The sequence below is a fragment of the Orcinus orca genome, chromosome 16 (assembly GCF_937001465.1).
Source record: "Orcinus orca chromosome 16, mOrcOrc1.1, whole genome shotgun sequence".
Lineage (NCBI taxonomy): Eukaryota > Metazoa > Chordata > Mammalia > Artiodactyla > Delphinidae > Orcinus > Orcinus orca.
The window spans coordinates 30,378,539-30,402,212 of record NC_064574.1 but is presented as its reverse complement, the minus strand read 5'-3'; the positions used below and the strand labels follow the sequence as shown (position 1 = coordinate 30,402,212).

The 23,674-nt window shown below is 45.6% G+C and overlaps 1 protein-coding gene across 1 annotated transcript; it reads right to left on the bottom strand.

Annotated features, from left to right (window-relative positions):
- Positions 1-1,732: 1,732 nt before the first annotated feature.
- OXT (oxytocin/neurophysin I prepropeptide) lies at positions 1,733-23,353 on the bottom strand. Its single transcript, XM_004285316.4, has 4 exons — positions 23,161-23,353; positions 2,490-2,700; positions 1,977-2,178; positions 1,733-1,885 (listed from the first exon to the last, which is right to left on the bottom strand). The coding sequence occupies exons 2-4, from the start codon at positions 2,607-2,609 to the stop codon at positions 1,830-1,832; spliced, it is 378 nt and encodes a 125-aa protein (XP_004285364.1). The 5' UTR covers positions 2,610-2,700; positions 23,161-23,353; the 3' UTR covers positions 1,733-1,829.
- Positions 23,354-23,674: the final 321 nt, after the last annotated feature.

Here is a 23,674-nt window from a genome sequence, read left to right as displayed (position 1 = left end):
GGCTGACATGGCTCTGCTCTATGGAATCCTCTGGGGTTTGAAGGGTATGCAGGGCACTCAGAGAGTGATGTCCCAGAGGGAGATCCCAGGCTTCCTGCTGATGTGGCCGGTGGATGCCCAAGCTTGGAAAAGCACAAATCCCTAACCTTGTGTCTCTCTAGTTGAGTAGTGTGGTTCCTTCTGGTTGCTTCCCTCTTCATCTGTGTGGTTTCTGAGGGACCACAGAACTTTGACATGGTTCTCAAACACCAATTTATGAGAATCACATACTTCCCCATGGTTGATTTGAACAGGACTCAGCTTTCAGTCATTTCTTGTTCCAGATATGGGGGGTAAGAGGAGGAACCTGCTCTCACAGCCTTGTCAGGAACCACCGGGGCTTTCAAAAGCTTCATCTCTCTTCTCGTCATACATCTTAGTAATAATGATAATTTTTTCATTAAAAAACTTTTATTCTAGTATAATATACATACAAAAGTGAACAAATCACATGTGTGCAATCTGAATGAATTTTAATAAACTGAACACACTTGTTTTACCAGCTCCCAGGCCAAGAAACAGAATATGACCAGCACCCCAGAAGCCCCCTTACACCCCTTCCTGTCACCACCACACCCAAGACCTCTAGCACCATAGCTTAGTTTTGCCTGGTTTTGTAATTTATACAAAGAAAACCTTACAGTCCTCTTTAGTATACTTTTTCTCTCTCCACTCTGAGACGACACACTGCCTGTGGTGGGTGGGAGGCCTCTGAGTGAATCCTCATTGCTTCAGTGTGTGAGAAAGCCACAGAAATAACATATAAAAATTACTAACAGATAGTGATGCGCTCTTGTTTTATTTGGAGTGGGTGTGTGGGCATGCACCTTCTGAAATCGCTTTTGTCCCACAGCACGAGTAAGTGAATGGCGGCACATTCTGGGGGAGAGGGGTTAGGCTTTTATAGCTGCTCCAAAATGGTCTTTGATCCAGGAACAGATGAGAAGTGTAGGTTGCAGGAGTCTCTCTGTTAGTGTCCTCTGCATTTTGTGGTCATTTCTGTGGCTATGGGCTCTCAGGAACCCCTGTTCTGCAGGGTCCCCAGTGCTGTCACGTTTCTTTACTGCACGGTCAGGAGCAGGGCTCCTGGCTTCCATGCAACACTGGGAACCCAGGGCCTCCTGGGTGGGACAACAAGCCACAGGGTGGCTGTGCTGGCCCTCCCGCCCAGCCTCCCCAGCTTGGCCACCCCTTCTGAGAGTACAGGTGGCCTCCTGTGGCCTGAGAGTCCAGCTCCTTGGAAACGTGAAGGCCCTTCAGCTGCCCCAGCCAAGCTCCCCTCCCCCAGGCCAGCCCTCATGTGTGACCCAAGCCTGCTTCCAGATGTCAGGAAGTCTTTCACTCTCTACGACCAACCTCCTACCCTTCCTCTGGTGCCCCGTCAGACTCTTATCTCTGCAGGCCCCACTCTGTCGCTTTGGACCTTAGAAAGTTCCTCTCATGTCCAGCCTGCTGTAGGCCCCCAGCTCTGTTGGAGGGGGAAGCAGGGGACTGTTTCCATCTCCCTGGGAGCCAGCCGTGTCGTCCCCCTCCTTCCTCCATCCACCCCTACAGGATGTCACCGCGGAACGGCACCCTTCTCCCCTCGGGGTGGCGGCTTTAATTCCCCATGAAGCGCCGAGAGCCGGCGATCTTCGACTCCCCCAACGCCCTCCCTTCCCAGTTCCGACACTTAGACGCGAGTCGGGTTGGAGGGGAAAAAATCTGCTTTATTTAATAGTCATAGTTCCTGGGGGTGGCTACGGAGGGAGCGAGGGCTGCGCTCCGACGGTGTCGGGGGCCGGCGGGTCTCAGAGCTGGGAGAAGGCGGCCTCGGGGTCGCAGGCGGGGTCGCCGCGGCAGCCGTCTGCATGAAGAGACGCCGGGTCAGGGCCCGCCACGGCCCGCCCCGCCTGGTCCCGGTGTCCCGGTCCCGCCCCGGCTCCAGCCCGACTCACCCGGGCTGCAGCAGATGCCGGCGGCGGCGCAGCGGCCCCCGCTCCCGCACGGCTTCTGGCCCGACTGGCAGGGCGACGGCAGGTAGTTCTCCTCCTGGCAGCGCAGCGCCTCGGCCGTGCCCACGAGGCAACCCAGCTCGTCCCCGCAGCAGATGCTGGGCCCGAAGCAGCGGCCTTTGCCCCCGGGGCCGCAGGGGAGACACTGGCGGGAGGGCGGGGGTGAGCCGGGGGCGGGGAGGGGCCCGGGCCCGGGAGGGAGAGCCTGCGGGGCGGGGGGCTGAGCCGGGTGGGGGAGGACAGGGCAGAGGAGCGCCGGAGGTTCGGTGTCTCCCTGGCGCTCTTTGGCCCCCAGAAGCGGTCGAAGGAGGGGACTCAAAAGCTACTCGGCTGCCTTGGTTCCTAGGCCAGGCGGGGCCGGCGCGGGGTCAGCGCGGGAAAGGGAGCGGCAGGGGCGACCCTGTGGCTGCGGGTTGCCCAGCCTCAAGTGCCGCGGGACTAGGGCTGGGCGCTCACCTTGCGTACGTCGAGGTCCAGCACGGCCCGCTTGCCGCCCAGGGGGCAGTTCTGGATATAGCAGGCGGAGGTCAGCGCCAGGAGGCCGAGCAGGCAGCAGGCGAGGCTGGGGGCGGCCATGGTGCGGGCGGGCTGGGTCCGGGGTCCGGCAGCTGCGCTGTCTCTCTGGCCCGGCTTTTTATGCCCAGGGGCCGCGTAGGCAGAGCAGCGTCTAAGAGGGCCGCCGCATGACTGGTCACAGCAGGCCGCTGCGGTTCAGGCCCTGCGCCCCCGGCGTGCCCCCTCATTTGCAGGGTCCAGGCCGGGTCAAGGTCACCGCATCGGCTAATGGCTAATGGACCTGGCGATGATAGCGAATGCCGAATGCCGCTAGGGGAAGGAAGCAGCTCTGAGAGGGGAGCCAGTGCCGTGGCCTGGGCCCTAGGGTGGGACAGGGTTTGGTGGTGGGGGGCGCCCTGCAGCCCCCTCCCCCATTCCCAATACCTTGGGGTGGGGGTCAGGCTGGACCCTCGGGCCCCTCCAGGCCAGAAGAAACTCCGGCAGGACTCCCCCTCTGCCCTCTCGGCCAACCACACACGCAGCCTAGCTCCCCTCTACAAAGAAGTCCTCCTCTTCCTGAACACAGATTTCCTGGAACCCCAGCCCCACTCCCCACACCAGCAACCATTTCCCTGCACCCAGAACTGAGATCGGAAAAGATTTTATTTCCTCTCACTTCTAACTGAAATTCAGCCTTTCCTCAGCTGTGAGGTAGACAACAAACCACAGTGGAATTTGCAATACCCGTGGCTTTGTTGCAAATCAAAATGGCAGATGTCCTCCTATCCCATTACGACAGCTATCGCAAATGTCTCTAAACATCAGACTCATCATCACTTTGAAATTATGGCAGTTATTGGACCTGCCACTAGATCTTGTTATCTAATGCTTTAAATAAAGAAGCACATTTGTGACTGTATCTCAAATGTTTTTAATATTTTGATACCTGCTCATAAATATAACTGGTTTCATTTGTAATTCTATGTTTTTAGTTATGCATTTAAAAACAGTGATTTGGGGAGACTTCCCTGGTGGTCCAGTGGTTAAGAATCCGCCTTCCAATGCAGGGAACTAAGATCCCACATGCTGCGGGGCAATGAAGCCTGTGCACTGAAAGTACTGAGCCTGCGGGCCACTACTAGAGAGAGAAGCCTGCTCGCCACAACTAGAGATCGAGCATGCCGCATGAAGATCCCACGTGCCGCAACTAAGACCCAACACAGCCAAAAATAAAATTGAAAAACAACTGATTTTTTTTGCATTTTTAATGTACAGTATCTTAAAATGAAAATCATTAAAAATAAAAGAAAGACAGACTGCCTCAGTGGAAAGGGTGTTGATCAGTGTTGTCATGACCAGGGAGGTGCTCAGCATGGATCCTCCTTCAAGAAGGGACTTGCCACCCAGCTGCTGGGAGAGTGGTCATCAGATAGCCTTTGGCTGACAGCCCATCCAAGGCCTGCCTCAGCTACAGAGAGCCGCCTGTCCCAAGGTCATAGTCACATCCTCCCCCGGCGGCCCACATCCAATGACTGGTCCATTTTGGCCTAATGCCGGACAACTCTGAAGGATTATTTCAGCTCAGGACATCCCTGTGGGGTCAATTGAGCCTTGCATGGAAGTTCTCCCTCCGCCTAGCCTTGTTTCCACCTCCTCCCTCCCACAAGTGTGGGTCCCAAGGGCCCTTGGTAATAAGCATCCTGCATGTTAAACTCCATCTCAGTCTGCTCTCTGGGGATCCCGACATGCAATAGGAAAAAATGAGGTCATTGTCATCCCTGGGAGACAGCCTCCTCTGCACTCTTGTTGACCCCCTCAAGGTGGGTGCTGAGGCTGCCAGGCTGAGCAGATCAGGCTGACCTGGATTACCAGTCAGCAGCTGGTCTTGTTTCTCACCCAAATCAGCTCATTGGCATTGCCGGGCTAGAAGGCCAAGGGCTTGACCCTGGAGGCAGCCCCAGAAAGGCCTCCCGCCTGCCCTGTGAGCACAGTGACCTCACCCAAGTTAACACATGCACATAGATTATTTTAGCATAGTGTCCCCCACAGGACAGTTTTCCTTCAGCTGTTCAACAACTGTCATCTGAAGATGCACCAGGTCCCAGTACAGATGCTTGGAAACATCAGTGATACAAACAGACAAAAATCCCAGCCCTCAGGCGCTTATATTCTAGTGGAGGGGGAGAAGTAAGAAACATATTTCAGTGGGTTAGGAAGCAGTAAGTGCTATGGAGGAAAAGGTGGGACTTGTTGCAGTTTTCCTGAGGTGCTCAGTCTAGGTCTGTTTGTGAAGGTGACATCTGACATTTGAAGGAGGTGAGGAAAGAAGCCATGTGGATATCTGAGGGTGGACTGGTTTTCTATTGCTATGTCATAAGTTACCACAAATTTAGCAGCTTAAAACAACATCTACTTATTACCCCACAGTTTCTGTGGGTCTGGGCACGGCTCAGCTGGGTCCTCTGCTCAGTGTCTCACAGGGCTGCAGTCAAGATATCAGCCAGGCAGCATTCGTTTCTGGAGCCTGGGATATTGTTGGCAGAATGCATTGCCTTGCAGCTGTAGAACTCATGTGATTTGCATCTTCAAGGCCAGCAACAGAGAGAAAGAGTCTTTGGTACTTCAAGTCTCTAAGTGCAGGCAACCCTCTTTTATTTTATTTTATTTTTTTAATAACTTTTTAAACTTTATGTATGTTTTCTTTTTTAAAATGTAAATTTATTTATTTTTGGCTGTGTTGGGTCTTCGTAGCTGTGTGCGGTCTTTCTCTAGTTGCTGCAAGCAAGGGCTACTTTTCGTTGCGGTGCGCAGGCTTCTCATTGCGGTGGCTTCTCTTGTTGTGCAGCACGGGCTCTAGGTGAGTGGGCTTCAGTAGCTGTGGCACGCGGGCTCAGTAGTTGTGGCTCTCAGGCTCTAGAGTGCAGGCTCAGTAGTTGTGGTGCATGGGCTTAGTTTCTCCGCGGCATGTGGTATTTTCCCAGATCAGGGCTTGAACCCATGTCCCCTGCATTGGCAGGCGGATTTTTAACCACTGCGCCACCAGGAAAGTCCCCAACCCTCTTTTAAAAGGGCTCACCTAATTAGGCCAGGTCCACCAGGGTCATCTTCTAACTCAAAATCAAAGTGATTAATTTGGATAATTGGGCCCTTAATTACATCTGCAAAATCCCTTCATCTTTAGCTTATAGTATAATCATGGGAGTGATCCCCCAACACTTTTGCCATATTCTTCTATTGGTTAGAAGAAAGTTACAGGTCCTACCCACATGCAACTGGAGGAGATTACACAAAGGTATGGATACCAGGGGTGGGAATCACAAGACTATTTTAGAATTCTGGAGGGAGACTATTCTAGGCAGGAGAAAGAGCAAGTGCAAAGGTCCTGAGGTGGGAATGTTTGACATGTTCAAGGAATAGCAAGGAAGCCAGTGGGACTGGAGCAGAGTCACCGAGTCCTGAGGTCAGAATGGTCACATGGGACTGGGTCACATAGGCCCAAATGAAATGGGGAACCAGAGCAGAGGCATGATGTGATTGGGTTTACATGTTATTAGCACAATTTTGGATATCTTGTTGTGAAAAGGCTGTGGGAAAAAGGTGGAAGCAGGGAAGAGGAGGCTACTGCAGCAATGCCTGCGAGGAATGACAATGGGCTGGACCAAGGTGGTGGGCAGAAGTGACCCATTTCTGGGTGTATTTAGAAGGAAGCGCCAGTTGAGGTTTGCTGATGGGTTGGATATGGGTGGGAGAGAAAAAGAGGAGTCAAAGACAACTCCAAGGCTTTTGGCCTGACAAGTGGGAAGAAAGGAGCTGCCATCAGCTGGGATGGGGACCCTGAGGGTGGCTCAGATCGGGGTTGGGAAGGGCAGGAGCTCAGTGTGGACATATGACATTTGAGGTGTGCATCACATATCCAAGGAGACTGTGAGCAGGCATTTGGGTTTTAGAGTCTGGAGTTCAGGAGAGAGGGCTGGGCTGCAGATATGTAAATGTGGGCATCATCAGTGCCAATATGTAAAGGCACAGACCTGAAGGAGGTCACTTAGGGGGAGTGAATTGAACCCTGAGTAAGGTCAGAGAAAACAAGAGTATGAAGACGGGATTTCAAGGAGGAGGAAATGATCAGTTGTGCCAAATGCTGCTTGACATAAAAGTTGAAATTCTTTATTTAAACAATTTCAATAAGGTATAATTTATATGGCATAAAATTCACCCATTGTAAGAGCACAGTTTGATGATTTTTAGTAAACAGTTGTGCAACCATCAGCACAATCCAATTGTAGGACGCTTCCATCCTAGGAAAAGTCCTTCGTGCTTGTTCGCCATTACTCCTTGTTCCCATCGTCAGCCCCAGGAAACCACTGATATAGATTCACCTTTTCTAGAAAGTTCCTATAAATGGAACCACACACAGTACATAATCTTTTGTGTCTTGTTTCTTTCACTTGCCATAGTGCTGTTGAGGTTCATCCAAGTGATTGTATGTGTCAGCAGTTTGTTCCTCTGTATTGCTGAGAAGTAGTCCATGGATGGACCACATTTTGTTTATCCATTCATCAGTTGATGGACATTGTTTCTAGTTTTGGCTATTACAATAATCTTGCTATGAATATTTATGTACAAGTCTTTGCATGGGCATATGCTTCATTTCTCTTGGTTAGTTACCGAGGAATAGAATTGCTGGGTCCTATAGTAAGTGTTCGATGAACTATTTAAGAGGTGAGCAGTGGGCTTCCCTGGTGGCGCAGAGGTTATGAATCTGCCTGCTATTGCAGGGGACACGGGTTCAAGCCCTGGTCCGGGAAGATTCCACATGCCGTGGAGCAACTAAGCCCATGCACCACAACTACTGAGCCTGCGCTCTAGAGCCCGCGAGCCACAACTACTGAGCCCATGTGCCACAACTACTGAAGCCTGCATGCCTAGAACCTGTGCTCTGCAACAAAAGAAGCTATTGCAATGAGAAGCCCATGCACTGCAATGAAGAGTAGCCCCCACTCGCTGCAACTAAAGAAAGCCCGTGTGCAACAATGAAGACCAAATGCAGACAGAAATAAATAAATTAATTTAAAAAAAAAAGAGGTGAGCAGTATCACCTCCACCTAAGTGGAAGTGCTGCCTGATGGTCCTGGTGCAGAGCCAGTCAAAGCCCACATGAAGTGGTCCCCCAGCAGCAGCTGGATGGAGAGTAGGGCTGAGAGAATTTTGGTGCATAATGGTGTCCCACACAACCTTGATCTTCAATGCTGCAGCTTCCTTCTCTATTCTTATGTCAGAGTGACTGAGTACTGCTAATGGGAATCTCACAGCTACAAAGAGTGAGCAGTTTCTAATTTCAACTAGTCTCTCAGTACTGTTCACGAATTATTTTCCTTTGTTGAGTCAGCTATTTTTTCCCACACACTGCCTATGTGGAGACAGTCCCACACACTGATTGTAGATTCAGAAAACAATCTAACCCCAGGTTAGATGTGATACGCATTAGATTAGATTGTTTTCTCTGAGCTGATACCGTAACTCCATCTTCAATAGGCTGTTCTGGTATTCTCCAAGGCCAGCTGCTTCTGATGAATAGGTGCATGGTAAGACCAGGAAAATCCACTGCCCTCTTTCTTTTCCTATAAAGGGAGCTCTTTGGTCAAAAGCAATTTGGTGGAATATCCATCATGCTGTATTTCAGTGTGTCTATAAATGTTGGTGCTAGCAGTGACTGGCTGAGCCCCAGGGGATGGTGCCCAACTTGGTCTCTGCTGTTGGTGGGTTAGATTCTCAGTGATGCTGGTAGCCAGGTCAGCCTTCGCGGTTGAGCCCACACACAGTCTCAACCCCCGCCACCATGACCACTTTGTTCATGAGTCCACTGAGCAAGAATTGGGGTGGATGGGATAGAGGATGTCTGACATGCACAAGTCACCTTGTTCACCTGATTCCTGACAGCCACCTCTGCAGTAGGTCCCTTTGGTGAGATTCAACAGATATTCCACAAATATTCTCCAACTTCAGATCCATTCTGAGAGGTCCATCCACATACTTTTCCACAGGCCTCCACGTCACCAACCTCCCATCATATTCCTTCTAAGTCCCAAGTCCCTTATCATGCAGCCAAAACATTAGCTACTTATCTGTCCCTAAGGCTCTCTCTAGCTCCAGGTTAAGTGGTTGTGATGTAATTTATCAAGTACAGCCAATTGGAGAAAATTCATCTCCTTACTGTCTTTCAGGGCCACTTAAGCAAGACAGCAACACTGTAGCCATCTGCCACCTGGACATGAGCTGTCTGAAAACTGGACTTCATTTTTTCCTCTTTGGTCAACTGGACATATAAGACTCCCCATGAGATCACATGTATGGGCTGGGGAGGGAACATGAGCTCAGGAAGAGTCCATCTGTCCATGAAGCTAATCTGACCCACAGCTGACCACACACCGTGAATGAGCCTGGCCAAGAACAGAAGAATCATCCATAAGACTTAGGGAGTCATGAGCAGTAATAAGTATTTATTGTTTCAGGCCAATAATGTTTGGGTGGTTTGTGTACAGCATAAGCTAACTGATACACCCTGGAGTCTCAGCATCAGGTAGTCTCCGACAAGGAGCTAGTGACTTGTCAGAAAGGGTCATAGCTTTGTTCTAAAACCCTAGGGACTTCTGATGTAAGACCCCACTGGGGCTTGCCACAGGCTTCCCCAGCATTCTGGTCACCCGTGGGCATCTTGAGCATGGGGGGTCGGCTGGGTCCTAAGGCCTAAAAGGCAGAGCTGCCTGCCTTACAGCTGGATCTCCTGTGGTGTCCTCTTGCCCTGGATGACCTCAAAGCCCACAGCCCTTCTGGTTCTGCTAAATGGGTCAGAGTAGTACATTCAAATGTGGCCAATGTGGATTCCAATATCTGGAGGTCCACTGTTCAGTGCATCTCTTTTTCAGGGATAAAGGGCTCAAGGTATAGCAACTTGTCCATTGTTTTTTTAGGGGTAGAAAGACATCTGTTTTGCTGTTACTATAAGAGCAACACACTTATCTACATAAGAGAGGGTATTCATATGATGCGCTTTCTGTTTTCTTGGCCAACAAATTTATGCAGTCATTTCTAGCTATGTCACCTTGTCTCATGATGGGAAATATTTCTCCTTCACTTTTACTTATCAGAGTAAAATTTGCATAAAGTGCATAAATCTTAAATGTGCAGCTCAGTGGATTTTTACCCATTTATACTTTGTAAAACACTACAATGATCAGCACCCTAGAAGACTCCCACATGCTCTCTCCTAGTCAGTATCCTCTCAGAGACAACCTCTACTCTAATGCGTATCACAATAGATTAGTTTTGCCTGTTTTTGAACTTCATATAGATGTAATTATATATCTGGCTTACTTTGCTCTATATACTCTCATTGAGGTTCATCCATGAATATGCAATAATGCATGTAGCAGTGGTTTGATTCTTTTTCATTGCTGAGTAGTATTCAGTTGTAAGAATATACTAACATATTTATCTATTATTCTGTTGATGGACTTTTGGATTATTTTCAGTTGTTAGCTATTGTGAATAAAGCTTCTGTGAACATTCTCCTACATGCGCAAACACAAACATCACTTCTCTTGGGTATATACCTACAAGTGGAATTGCTAGATTCAAGAAATTTTTTACGTTTAGCTTTTCCTATCAGCACAGTGTGGAAATTCTCTTTCACTTTTGACAGGATATCCCAACATGGCCCAGGCCACTGCATTTCTAGAAACTTCATTGACGTGCAAGCCTTTGTATTTTCATGAGATTTATCTCCTGCCCTCTAACACACATACATTTTATAAAGGTATGATGTTACTTCCTGATACCTACATCCTACTTACCTCCTGACTACCACAAGCTTTGGCTCTGATCACTGGACCACAGTGGAACTCTGGGTCTCTGTGGATTAGTCTACGTTCTAGGAAGGTCTTGGTATTTTTTCCCCACTCCAGTTACACAGGTCACAGGTCTCTTTGGCAAATGCCAGGAGGAAGATTTATAGTACAAATATGTAACGTTATTGCAGGGTTCTTCCTTCATCTGGTCTTTCCTTCATCCAAGTGGCTCTGGGTCTGTAACCAAAACAGAGGTCTGGCAACTGGATAAAGGACTAGGATGCTATGTTGTGGTGGCTTAGGTTAGGCCCTGATTCACCACAGATAGAGTACTTTTGGTCATATAGAACAAGTGGGACCTCAATGGGCTTCCTGATTATCTCAGTCCTTAGGAGACTCATGACCACTTAGTGCCTCCCAAAGATCCCTGTGGATCAAACCATTTTTATTACCCAGCATATATACTCAACAAAGGGTTTGTAGTCAAAATCTAAAATAAATGCCTACAGGGAATTCCCTGGCAGTCCAGTGGTTAGGACTAAGCATTTTCACTGCTGAGGGCCTGGGTTTAAATCCCTGGTCAGGGAACTAAGATTCCACAAGCCGTGTGGCCTGGCCAGAAAAAAAAAGACACATGAACCAGAAAAAAAAAAAAAAAAAAAACACGAAAAAAGCTATACAATTGTCTAATAAGAATGAAAAGGTACTTATCCCATTGGTTATTGGGGAAATTAAAATTAAAACCATCATGAGATATGCACCCACTGGAATAGCTAAAATTAAAAAAGGCTGGTATTCGCATAGCACAGGGAGATCAGCTCAGTGGTTTGTGACCACCTAGAGGGGTGGGGTAGGGAGGGTGGGAGGGAGACGCAAGAGGGAGGAGATATGGGGATATATGTATATGTATAGTTGATTCACTTTGTTATATAGCAGAAACTAACACACCATTGTAAAGCAATTATACTCCAATAAAGATGTTAAAAAAACAAAAAAGGCTGGTATTACCAAGGGAATATAGAACAATGGGAACCTTCATACACTGCTGGAAGGAGTGTAAGTTGGTACAACTACTTGGGAAACCTGGTTCGCAGTATTACGCAAGCTGCACATGTACATACCATGTGGTCCCACAATTATGCTCCAGAAATACATACATGTGAGCGAGCATCAAAAGACATGTCCAAGAATGTTTACCATAGTGGCACTATTTGTAATAGCCCCCCCTGGATACAACCCAAATGTCCATCACCAGTAAAATGGAATAAGTAAAGTTATACAACAGAATACCATAAAGCAATGAAAAATGCAGAAACTACTATTACATATGAAAACATCTCACAGACTTTATGTCAAATGAAAGAATGTGTATGAATAGAAATGTATGATTTCATTTATATAAGGTTCAAAAAGAGGCATACTCAATCTACTGAGCTGGAAGTAAGAGGAGAGTGGCCACTAGCAGTAGGTAGTGATTGGGAAGGGCATGAGAGGTGCTTCTATTTCTTGATCTGATGTTGACTTCACAGTATGTTTACTTTGTGAAAATTAGGTAAATACTGAAGATTTGTGCACTTTTATGTATGTATGTTATACTTTAATTTAAAAGTTTAAGGGACTTCCCTGGCAGTCCAGAAGTTAAGACTTGGAGCTTCCACTGCAGGGGGCGTGGGTTCGATCCCTGGTTGGGGAACTAAGGGATCTGCTGCACAGTGCAGCCAAAAAACAAACAAACAAATAAATAACAGTTTTAAATAAAAAAAGTTTCTTGTTCTGCAGAAGATGGAACAAGCATACTCCACCTGGTCTCTCTCGTTGAATGTAAGTATAAATTTTGGACACAGAGTGGCTATATGAGGACTCTGAAATGTACATGGTAGCAGGCAGATAAGTAGACTAGCATTCAAAGTTCCCAGAACTGGCGGTGGGTTTACTATTTTTCTCCTCTAGTATTGCCTAGCTAGAACTCAAAGAGTGCATCAGACGTTGAAAAGAAATTATTCCAAGAGAATTTCTCCTCTCTTCCTGATCTGAGGAGTGGAAGGTATCTCCTAAAGCTCAGAGAGAGTAATTTCCCCTTTTTCTACCCCTCCCATCCCCCCTTATCACAGTGCAGCCACCAGGCAATGCTGCTATGGCCACAGAAATGGTGGCAAAGGTGGCAGCAAAGCAAAAGCAGTGACATCCAGACAGGCACCCAAACCTCTGAGGGAGGGAAATGCTTCCTCTCTGACCAAAGAGCATGGGGTCACTCTCCATTGCTTTTCATCTTTCTCTATCTTTCTACCACTTGGCTCTGGACACAGATATAGTCACATGAAGGGTGTGGCCTAACAGGGAATGTAAAACTCCAGCTTTCTGACCAGAGGACCAGGAAGGAAGGCCCTTAGAAGCTGGAAAGTATCAGGGAGACTGTTGAGAGTGAAGAGAGCAAATGCATAAAGTTGGGTATGAACTCCTGAGCCCATCTTCAAGCTGCATAAGCAGATCTGACGCTATACACTACACCACAGGCTTTAGAATTCAGCTAGACCATAGTGCAAATTTGAGACTGGTCACTGAGTGGCACACGTGAGGGTCTGATCCAAATAGCATTGCAAATGCTTTGAAAACTGAACAAACATTAGAACCACAGCCCACAAAAGGCAGGTCAGAAATTGTGACCTGAACCTAACCCAGTCAACTGTTTGCTAAAACAAACAAACAAACAAATTCTTAGGATTGAAACTAGACCTAGAGTCTCATCATAATATTCAAAACATCAAGATAGGAACTTCCCTGGTGGTCCAGTGGTAAAGAATCTGCCTTCCAATGCAGGGGATGCGGGTTCAATCCCCGGTCGGGGAACTAAGATCCCACATGCCTGGGGCAACGAAGCCCGCATGCCACAACTTCTGAGCTCATATGCCTCAATGAGAGAGCTGGTGTCCCGCAACTAAGAGCCCACACGTTCTGGAGCACGCATGCCGCAACTAGAGAGAAACCCACGCACCGCAATGCAACAAAGAGCCTGCACACCACAACAAAAGACCCCACATGCCTCAACGAAGATCGCACATGCTGCAACTAAGACCCGACTCAGCCAAATAAATAAATAAAGTAAATGATGATAACAAAGCATTAAAAAAAATCAAGATACAATCCAAAATTATTTGGCTTATGAAGAATCAAGAAAATCTTGACTGACAAAGGAAAAGACAATCAACAGATACCAACAATGAAATGACATAAATGCTGGAATTATCAGAAGAAGACACTAAAACAGCTGTTATAACCATGTTCTATGAAATAAAGGTGAAATCACTTGAAATGAATGGAAAGACAGTCTCAGCAAAGAAATAGAAGACATAAAGGAGAAGGAAATGGAAAATTTAGAACTGAAAAACACAGTAACAACAACAAAACCCTATGGGCTCATGTATGATCAGGCCACCCAAGATGGCTGTTCTCTTGCTTTCTGTATATCCCCTGTTTGACCAGTCCCTGCTTCACCTACACACTACTCACATGACTGACCTTCCCTTTTAATCATAGAGCCTAATCTGTAAATGCCTACATACTTGCCTCTAGCCCCAGCTACTGATTGTTCTAATCTTTAGTTAAGAACATCTACACCATGATAGCTTCTCAAAGGGGCAGTGAGGGGCATGCTGCTCTGCTGGTTTCCCTGGTAACTGATGAGCCAACCTGATGTCAATTCCCCCATCCTCTCCCCTTCGTAGTGAAGACTGCTGCCATGTCCTGCCCACCATCTGCCACACATGGTGGGGTGTCACTTCAGGGCTTTGCTTCAGACATGTAAGATCCCTCTATCCATTAAACCATTGATGTCTCTGTCACTGACTCTGGGCTCTTTCTTCAGTCTTAAGGCTGGGCAAGTACAGGGCTTGCTGGCCTGCAGGGTGCAGCCCAACAACTCAGTAACAGAATGGAGATAGCAGAGGAATAAGTAAATAAGTTTGAAGATAGAGCAACAGAAATTATATAATCTGAACAACAGAGAGAAAACAGATTTTTAAAAATGTTTATAGAGCCTCAGGGACCTGTGGTATAATCTGAAGAGATTAGCATTTATTTCATCAGAGTCCCAGAAGGAGAGGAGAAGAAGCATGGAGCAGAAGAAAATATTTGAAGAAATAATAGCTGAAAATTTCCTAAATTTAGTGAAGGACATAAACTCACATATTCAAGAATTTCAGTGAAACTCAAATAGGATAATGTCAAAGAAATTCATGCCCAGACAAGTCATAACAATAGTGCTGAATACTAAATGCAAGCAAAAAATTTTGAAAGCTGCCAAAGAAAAACAATCTATTACTTAATTGGGGAAAAAATTACATGACCGTGGATTTCTCATCAGAAACTATGGAGGCCAGAAGGAGGTACAGCTTTTTAAAGTACTGAAACAAAAGAGCTGTTAACTCTGAATTCTATTCCAGTTAAAATATCATTCAGGAGTCAAGAAAAAAGAAAGATATTCTCAGTGAAGGAAAACCAAGAGAATGCATTACCTGCTCTAAAATAATTGCTAAAGGACATTTTGCAGATAGAGAAAATGATACCAAAGGGAAAATCGGAACATTAGGATTGAAGGAAAAGCCACAGTATAACATTGTCTAATGGAGTTTTAACGTATGTAGATGTAATAATAAGACAACTACAATATAAAGGAGGGTAAAGGGACATTTACTGTAGTAAGGTTTCCACTTGAAGTGGTAAAATGTTGATTCTAAGACAACGGTGAAAAATTAAGTATTAAGTAATCCCTAGAGTGAACAGTAAAGGAAACAATATAAAGATATAAGCAAATCACAATAGACTAATTAAAATGAAATATGAAAAAAAATCCAAATAACTCAAAGAAGGCAGAAGTGGGGAAATGGTAGCCCTAAATCCAAAATATCAAAAAATGCATTAAATGTAAATGGTTTAAGCACACCAATTAAAAGACAAAGATTTTCAGAATGGATTTTAAAAAACCATGCCCCAATTATATGCTTTCTACAAGAAACTCACTCGAAATATAATGATTTATGTAGATGAAAAGTAAATGGATGGACTTCTGGATTTATCTCTGTTTTGTAAAGAGCTAGGAAATCATCACTCCCATCCTCACAACAATAAAACTGTTGAATAAACTGAAAATTAATGACTTTTCTTAGATCCATCAGAGACTTGAGGTCACAGGGCAAACTGCCACCTTAAAAATTAGAAAGACTCATGAATATAGATAATCAGAGCCAAAATCAGCTTATTGGGGGGCAGAAGCCCCTGAAGCCAGCAATTTTTAGGAACACTCAAATGGTAATTGACTAATCCTGGAGGTGGAGTATGGACTAGTGATAGAAGAAATTTTCACATATTGAGGTATGGGGAAGTCATTTTGGCTTACAAATGATTTAACTTGAACTTTATGTTAACTAGAACAGCCTGTTTTGTGGCCTGTCAAACATGAATTATACATCTGCTTTAACCATTAGAGAAATGCATTTAAAAATCAAATGAATGCATTTAAAAGAATGCATTTAAAAATCAAAACGGAGTAATTGTGGTTCAGGCATTCAAAATGGAGCTGGGTGGCCATTGTGGATATGGTTTCAGACACGTTCCAGTACTATTGAGGAGTTGAATTTTCTGAACTGTATCAGACTCAAGGACACCACCAGCCATTCTCAAAACAATATCTGCTAGCAGCTGCCAGCTGCAGCCTTATAAGTCTTGAGACAGGCTGAGACCTGGGACCCTTTGCAGCAGTGCTGCAATGCTTGCACCTGGACACACCTCTCCTCAAGCAACAAAATACAAAGAAACAGAAAATAACTGCATGCATGCACAGTCGGGGCAAATTATGGACAAAAAAAATTAAAGACCAAAAAAACCCGTACTGCCACTTTGGAAGAGCCCGGAGCATAAACAGGGTGTTGGGAGCAAAAGCAGGGTACTGAGCATGCCCCCCTGCACACAACACTACCTAGTGGGTGAGCAAAACACCTAAGCCACCCCTCTGGCCTGACCACTGGACACATCCCTACCCTCACCCCATGTAAGGAACAAGCTTGCCCCCACTCAGGGAGCGAGCAAGCAGGGAACCTGTTGTTTGTTCTCGCTACCCCCTGCTATAGCAGGGGTCCCAATAAAGCCTTGCCTGAATTTCTTGTCGAGCCTCTAGTCAGTTTCTATTGATTGGGGAAGGCCAAGAACCCTGGTCGGTATCAGTCTCAAGGTCTCCCCTTGTGAAACTGAGTGGGGCCCTGTGGGACTCTCAGGCACGGAGGCCTTTTTGTTCCCCATTTCTTGGAGGAAAGACTCCAGCCTCCATGACCTTCCCTGAGTTCCAAAGGGCAGACTCGAACAGTTGCTAATCAAGGGAGAAACAGCCAAGAAACCACTTCAGACAAGATTAAGGGAGTGCAAGCCCTGCACATACCCTAATCTTGTCAGCAACACCACACTTGAAGTATTGCTATAAAACCCCTCATCAAATCCTCCCAGTTTTTTGAGGCAGGAGCCCACTGTGTCCCCCTTTGCCTAGCAAAGCAGTAAAGCTATCCTTTTCTGCTTCACCCAAAACTCTGTCTCCGAGATTCAATTTGGCACCAGTGTACAGTGAAGCTGAGCCATCACTTGTAACTATGCAACAATTTCAGACCCCAAGCAATCCTTGCTTAACAAGCACCCTCACTTCTTGCCAGCTCCAATCCTAATTCTTGACAAACAATTTATGTAATTTCATCTTTGTAAGCCTCCCCCATTTTATAGTCCAGCAGAACACAAGTGCTTCTTGAATCTGTGTCTCCTGGGCTATAGTCTTCAGTTTGGCTCAAATAAAACTCTTCTATTCTTTTTATAGATTGGTTATTAATTATTTCTGTCCACACCAACTTGAGAGTTAACTCCTAAGCGACCAGTCTTAGGAAAGACCCTTAGAGTTCTGTTGGTTTTGCCTTCAGGAAAGCCATCAATTCTCAAAGTGAAGATTGGAGAAAAATCCTGTAAAGATTTTGAAATACACCCAGAGCACTGTATATAACAAAGGCCTGCCCTCAAGGGAAATTACTTTATCAGAGCCTTATCTGACCTGCAGGAAGAACAATTAGACACTTCCAGCCCCCTATAGCCTTCCTGCCTCAATTAAGGGGAGGAAAAAAAGAAAGGCTAAAATAGGTTTCTGAAGATCACAGCCTAGGGATATAGGCCCATTAAAAAAACAACAAAAACCTGAGACTAAATCATAAGACTGTAGAATGCCTCTCTTCTCCACACTTTACCACTACATCAATAGGGCTCCAGTATAATACAATTGATTGAGAAAGCTGCAAGACACCAACTCTATGTAAGAAGAAATCCTTAAAGAAAAGCAAAGATAACAGGGGAGAAAAGCAAAACAAAACATTGAACCTAGAGAAAACATATGCCCTGGGAACCTACAGCTACAGCAAAGATCTACACACAGCCCAGATTCTAACCAGATTAACATAAAAAACCTCATACTAAAAGCCTGGTTACCTCAGTTTCTATTACCAGACATGTCCAGCTTTCAAAAGTAAATGGATAGAAAAGGATTTGACATGAAAACATAAAAGAAAGCTGGAGTGGCTAAATCAGTATCAAAGTAGATTTCAGAGCAAAGAAAATTACCAGGGATAAAGAAATTCATTATATAATGATAAAGTGGTTAATTCATCAGGAAGACAACAATTCTAAATGTGTATGTGGGACTTCTTTGGTGGTGCAGTGGTTAAGAATCCACCTGCCAATGCAGGGGACACAGGTTCAAGACCTGGTCTGAGAAGATCCTACAAGCTATGAAGCAGCTAAGCCTGTGTGCCACAACTACTGAGCCTGCACTCTAGAGCCCGCGAGCCACACTACTGAGCCCATGAACCACAACTACGAAAGCCTGCGTGCCTAGAGCCTGTGCTCCGCAACAAGAGAAGCCACTGCAATAAGAAGCCCATGCACCACAATGAAGAGTAGCCCCCGCTCGCCACAACTAGAGAAAGCCCGAGCACAGCAACGAAGACCCAACACAGCCATAAATAAATAAATAAATTTATTTATTTAAAAAAAAAAAGTGTATGTGCCAAGCAACAGAGTTTCAAAATACTGTAACAGGGAAGAGCAAATTCTGACTCCGTGTTGGTTCTGTTTCTTTTAATTTAACCTTTGCTTTTCATTGCTTTTGTTATTGTTATAATCACTGTCTATAGATGTAAGCATACATAATGGCCTGCCACAGGGACCCTGCACGTCTGCCTGACTGTTAAAATAAAAGGCCTTTGTTCAGCTCACAGAGAGACATTCTGACCCTGCCCACCTGTGAATGGCTGCAGAAAAGAAGAAATTAACTCATCCCCTCCCTGATGTAGGCAGAGCGAGGAGATTTTGCAAGACAAATGGCCTTTTTACTTTACTTTCTCACCTCCTCCCCATCTCTGTTTCTATAAAAGAAACTGACATCCAGACCCTGATAAGATGAGTTTTTTTGGGTACACTAGTCTGCCATCTTCTCAGTCTGCCAGGTTTCCGAATAAAGTCACTATTCCTTGCCTCAGCACCCCTTCTCCCGATTCACTGGCCTGTTGTTTGGTGAGCAGAGTGAGCCTGGACTTGGTAACAATTTGGCGAGCCAACCAGGAGCCTTGCTGCTCGTGGCTAGCAGGCCCTGGTCAGGGAATATTTGGGCAGCCCTAGCAGCTGCTGGGACAATTTGTCCTGAGGATCTTCCCTTCATAATTCCCTGAAGCGTCATTGGCTACCCCAGTGCTTGGCAGTTGAAATAAGGAAACGACAAACTTCTGAAAGTTGAAGGCCTCGATTTTGTAGGGTGAGTCTCTCAGGTGTGCACACTGGGAACATGTTCCCCCCTCAATTTGGGCTTTTCCTTTATGGGACAAGCCAATTTGTTTGATTGGGGACCTTGTTGGAGAGGGAATTGTTGTTGGACTCTACCTAATTTGGGAACCGGTTAGTTGCTGTTGGTTTTGGTTTTGGTTTTGTGTGCATCGATGTTGGAATTTGTTTGGGCCTTTTGTGTTGGAATTTGTTTGTATCTTTTATGTTTTGGTGTTATCAAACTTATAAAAATGGGAAATACTCCATCTATCCCGAAGGAGAGCCCTTTGGGGAGTGTATTAGATAAATGGGCAAAACATAGCTGTGAGCCTATGACTAAGAAAGACATGATATACTATTGTAATAGGGTGTGGACCCAATATATGTTAGGATCAGAAGAGCAATGGCCCCGAATGGCTCACTCAATTATTATACAATCTCGCAATTAGAGGTGTTTTGCAAAAGAGCAGGGAAAAGAGATGAGATTCCATATGTAGAAGCATTTATGCTACTGCACCAGGAGGAAAAGGAGTCAGAGGACTGCCACCTTATGGTGCAGTGGTCTGAAAGGAAAACCAAGGGGGGAACCTATTCTACAAGGGGAAGAGGGAGAAAATGAGAGTGGGTACATGTTACTTCAAAATTTAACCCCCCCCACCGGCATATCCAGCTCCCCCACTGGCTGAGCAGGCCGCACCAGCAGTTGTTCCAACTGCCCCTCCATGCCGCCAACATAGTCACTCCTTTTACTGCCTCCTGTTTCCCCTATCCATGGGGATCGAATAGAAGTTTCTATGTTAACTCCTGGAGCACAGGGACCTGGCTTAGTATCACCATCTAAGACCCTACAGGGCACCCAATTTGGACTGGGAGCCACTTCTTCTGCAGGGCAATTTCCCTTGTGCTGGTATCCTGCAAAAGGCCAGTGGACTCCCTTGGACTTGAGGCATCCAATTCTAATTTCCCCACAGGAGCCCTGGGTAACTTTCACAGTGGGGAACAAGTTGATTGACTTTCTAATAGATACTGCTCCCCAAACCCTCCCTATTTATCTTGAGAAGTATTAAACAAAGGGGAAACGAAGTCATCCTAGGAGAAACTTGCCTGTATTGAGATGCAAATGTCCTATCTGGTCCTCTCAGGAACCCTCATCTCTGCCATCTTTTTAAAATGCAAATTTTGGGGGCTCCCCTGGTGGTGCAGTGGTTAAGAATCCGCCTGCCAATGCAGGAGACACGGGTTTGAGCCCTGGCCTGGGAAGATCCCACATCCTGCCGAGAAACTAAGCCCATGAGCCACAACTACTGAGCCCGTGTGCCACAACTACTGAAGCCCATGCACCTAGAGCCTGTGCTGCACAACAAGAGAAGCCACCGCCATGAGAAGCCCGTGCACCACAATGAAGAGTAGCCCCTGCTCACCACAACCAGAGAAAAGCCCGTGCACAGCAATGAAGACACAACGCAGCCAAAAATAAAATAAATAAAATGTAAATTTTGAAAAGAGGGTAAAGTAATTTAGAAATTGACTCGTCAAAGGTAAATAGAAATCCTAAGTGTCTTTTCTATAAATATTTAGCCATCTAGACAAGTGAGCTTGATTTTTTCCATCTGCCAAAAACCTAATTTTAATCCAACGTCTTTTGTAAACTGATGGGTTTTACAGTGCTGTACCCAACTCAGGGCTGAAACTTTGAAATGAGAACTATGAGGTCTCTCTGTTTGTGTGTTTGTATGTATCTTTGTCTTTGGATAACATTGCTGAGGTTATTTGTGGATGAGCTCTGTGTTTTTTTCCTGCAAAAAGCTTTATTGTTTCCATTTGGTCCAAGGCTTGGGAGAAGCCTCCAGGATGGTTAAGAAGTTGCCTACTGGCTGCAGAGGGGGGCTTCAGGTAGAGGCCCTGACACCAGAGGGGGTCCTCAAAGGCCGCTGGGCTCCAGAGGCTCCTAGTCATGCTTGAGCATGAGCCTCTCAAAAGAGGTACTCGCCCAGCCCATCCTGGGGACCAGCCAGCCTGCAGAGGTTGGTCAGGTGGTCACCCATCTTCTTGATGAGTTTCACCTCCTCATCTAGGAAGTGGCTGGATGAGCTCTGTTTAACCGGCTTAAAGAAAAGTAAGTGCTTACAAACCAAACAATTCTAAACACAAGAGAAATTGAGATAAATGAGTTTCAGGTTCATGTGAACTGGAAAATAGTATTAAATTAATGTTTTTGTTGATCTAATTAATATAGACATGTCTTTAGGGTCATCAACATTAAGTATAATACTTTCACTGCACCTAGGTTTAATAGAAGTTAAATGAAATCTTGTTATACCTGTTGCAAATTTGTCAGCAAGAAAAATAACTTGATATGATGAAAGCTTAAAGTAAATGTAGGGCTTCCCTGGTGGCGCGGTGGATGAGAGTCCGCCTGCCGATGCAGGGGACGCGGGTTCGTGCCCTGGTCTGGGAGGATCCCATATGCCGCGGAGCGGCTGGGCCCGTGAGCCATGGCCGCTGAGCCTGCGCGTCTGGAGCCTGTGCTCCGCAATGGGAGAGGCCAAGACGGTGAGAGGCCCACATACCGCAAAAAAAAAAAAAAAAAAAAAGTAAATGTAAATGAGATAAGAGCCCTAGGTAAACTCTATATGAATAATAATGTTCTGAAGATTATCTAAAATAGTCTCTCCAGATTTTGGTAACTATTACTTGCCTCTTGGTTTTCACTAGAAATTAAGATTTTAAGAGTTGGGGATTTTAATTTAAATATATAATTAAAGCTACTGAAAATAATAAAACATTTCAGTATAGTAGAATGTGTGCTTTCAGATAAGAAGGTATGAGGGATGGAATTACATTTTACTGAGAAAGTTTTATACATGGTCAGGATTAACTAAATTTAGATTGAATTTAACTAAGTAAATGCATTTTGTTAAGTAAGCTAATACAAGACTGGAATTTGATCTCTCTGTTAGAAGTGCTCCTTTTTGATAACAGATTGTATGAGTTTCTGTGCCCTTAGGTGATCCGTATTTGCTTTCTTTTAATTGTTTTGTGACTTTGGTTAAATGAATCAGTATTGTTTCACAGTGACCTATGATCCTGTTTTGTTTTAAAGCGTTTTTGATATTTTTAACAAAATTCCCAAATATCAAAATCTGACAAAAGTTTTTAAGCCTCCAGATGACTCTGGGTTACTTGGAAAGAACATCTCTGAGACATCTCAGAGAGGAATGTCAAACTAAGTTTATTTGGTATGTTAAATTACTTCAAAAACATTGTCAAGTGATTGCAGATGAACCTTAGTTTACAGTGTATGGATAAATGTTATTAATATAGATATTCCAAAATTTATATGGAATCCTTAACATCTGATATGTCCTGATATGTTATCAATCATAATCCCAGTTATTCTAAAATGTTATATGTCACACAAATATCCAAGTTTCCTGCTAATTGCATTGTACACAAATCTTTAGATTGGAACCAAGATGGCCGAGTAGAAGGATATGCTCTCACTCCCTCTTGCAAGAACACCAGAATCACAACTAGCTGCTGGACAATCATCGACAGGAAGACACTGAAACTCACCAAAAAAGATACCCCACATCCAAAGACAAAGGAGAAGACAAAATGAGTCGGTAGGAGGGGCACAATCACAGTAAAATCAAATACCATAACTGGTGGGTGGGTGACTCACAGACTGGAGAACACTTATACCACAGAAGTCCACCCACTGGAGTGAAGATTCTGAGCCCCACGTCAGGCTTCCCAACCTGGGGGTCCAGCAACGGGAGGAGGAATTCCTAGAGAATCAAACCTTGAAGCCTACTGGGATTTGATTGCAGGACTTTGACAGAAGTGGGAGAAACAGAGATTCCACTCTTGGAGGGCACACACAAAGTAGTGTGGGCATCGGGACCCAGGGGAAGGAGCAGTGACCCCAGGGGAGACCAAACCAGACCTACCTGCTAGTGTTGGAGGGTCTCCTGCAGAGGCAGGGGGTGGCTGTGGATCACCATGAGGACAAGGACACTGGCAGCAGAAGTTCTGGGAAGTACTCCTTGGCGTGAGCCCCCCCAGAGTCCGCCATAGCCCCACCAAAGAGCCCAGGTAGGGTCCAATGTTGGGATACCTCAGGCCAAACAACCAACAGGGAGGGAACCCAGCCCCACCCATCAGCAGTCAAGCGGATTAAAGTTTTACTGAGCTCCACCCACCAAAGCAGGCTCTACTGAGCTCTACCCACCACCAGTCCCTCCCATCAGGAAAAGTGCATAAGCCTCTTAGATAGCCTCATCCACCAGAGGGCAGACAGCAGAAGCAAGAAGAACTACAATCCTGCAGCCTGTGGAACAAAAACCACATTCACAGAAAAACAGACAAGATGAAAAGGCAGCGGTCTATGTACCAGATGAAGGAACAAGATAAAACCCCAGAAAAACAACTAAATGAAGTGAAGATAGGCAACCTTCCAGGAAA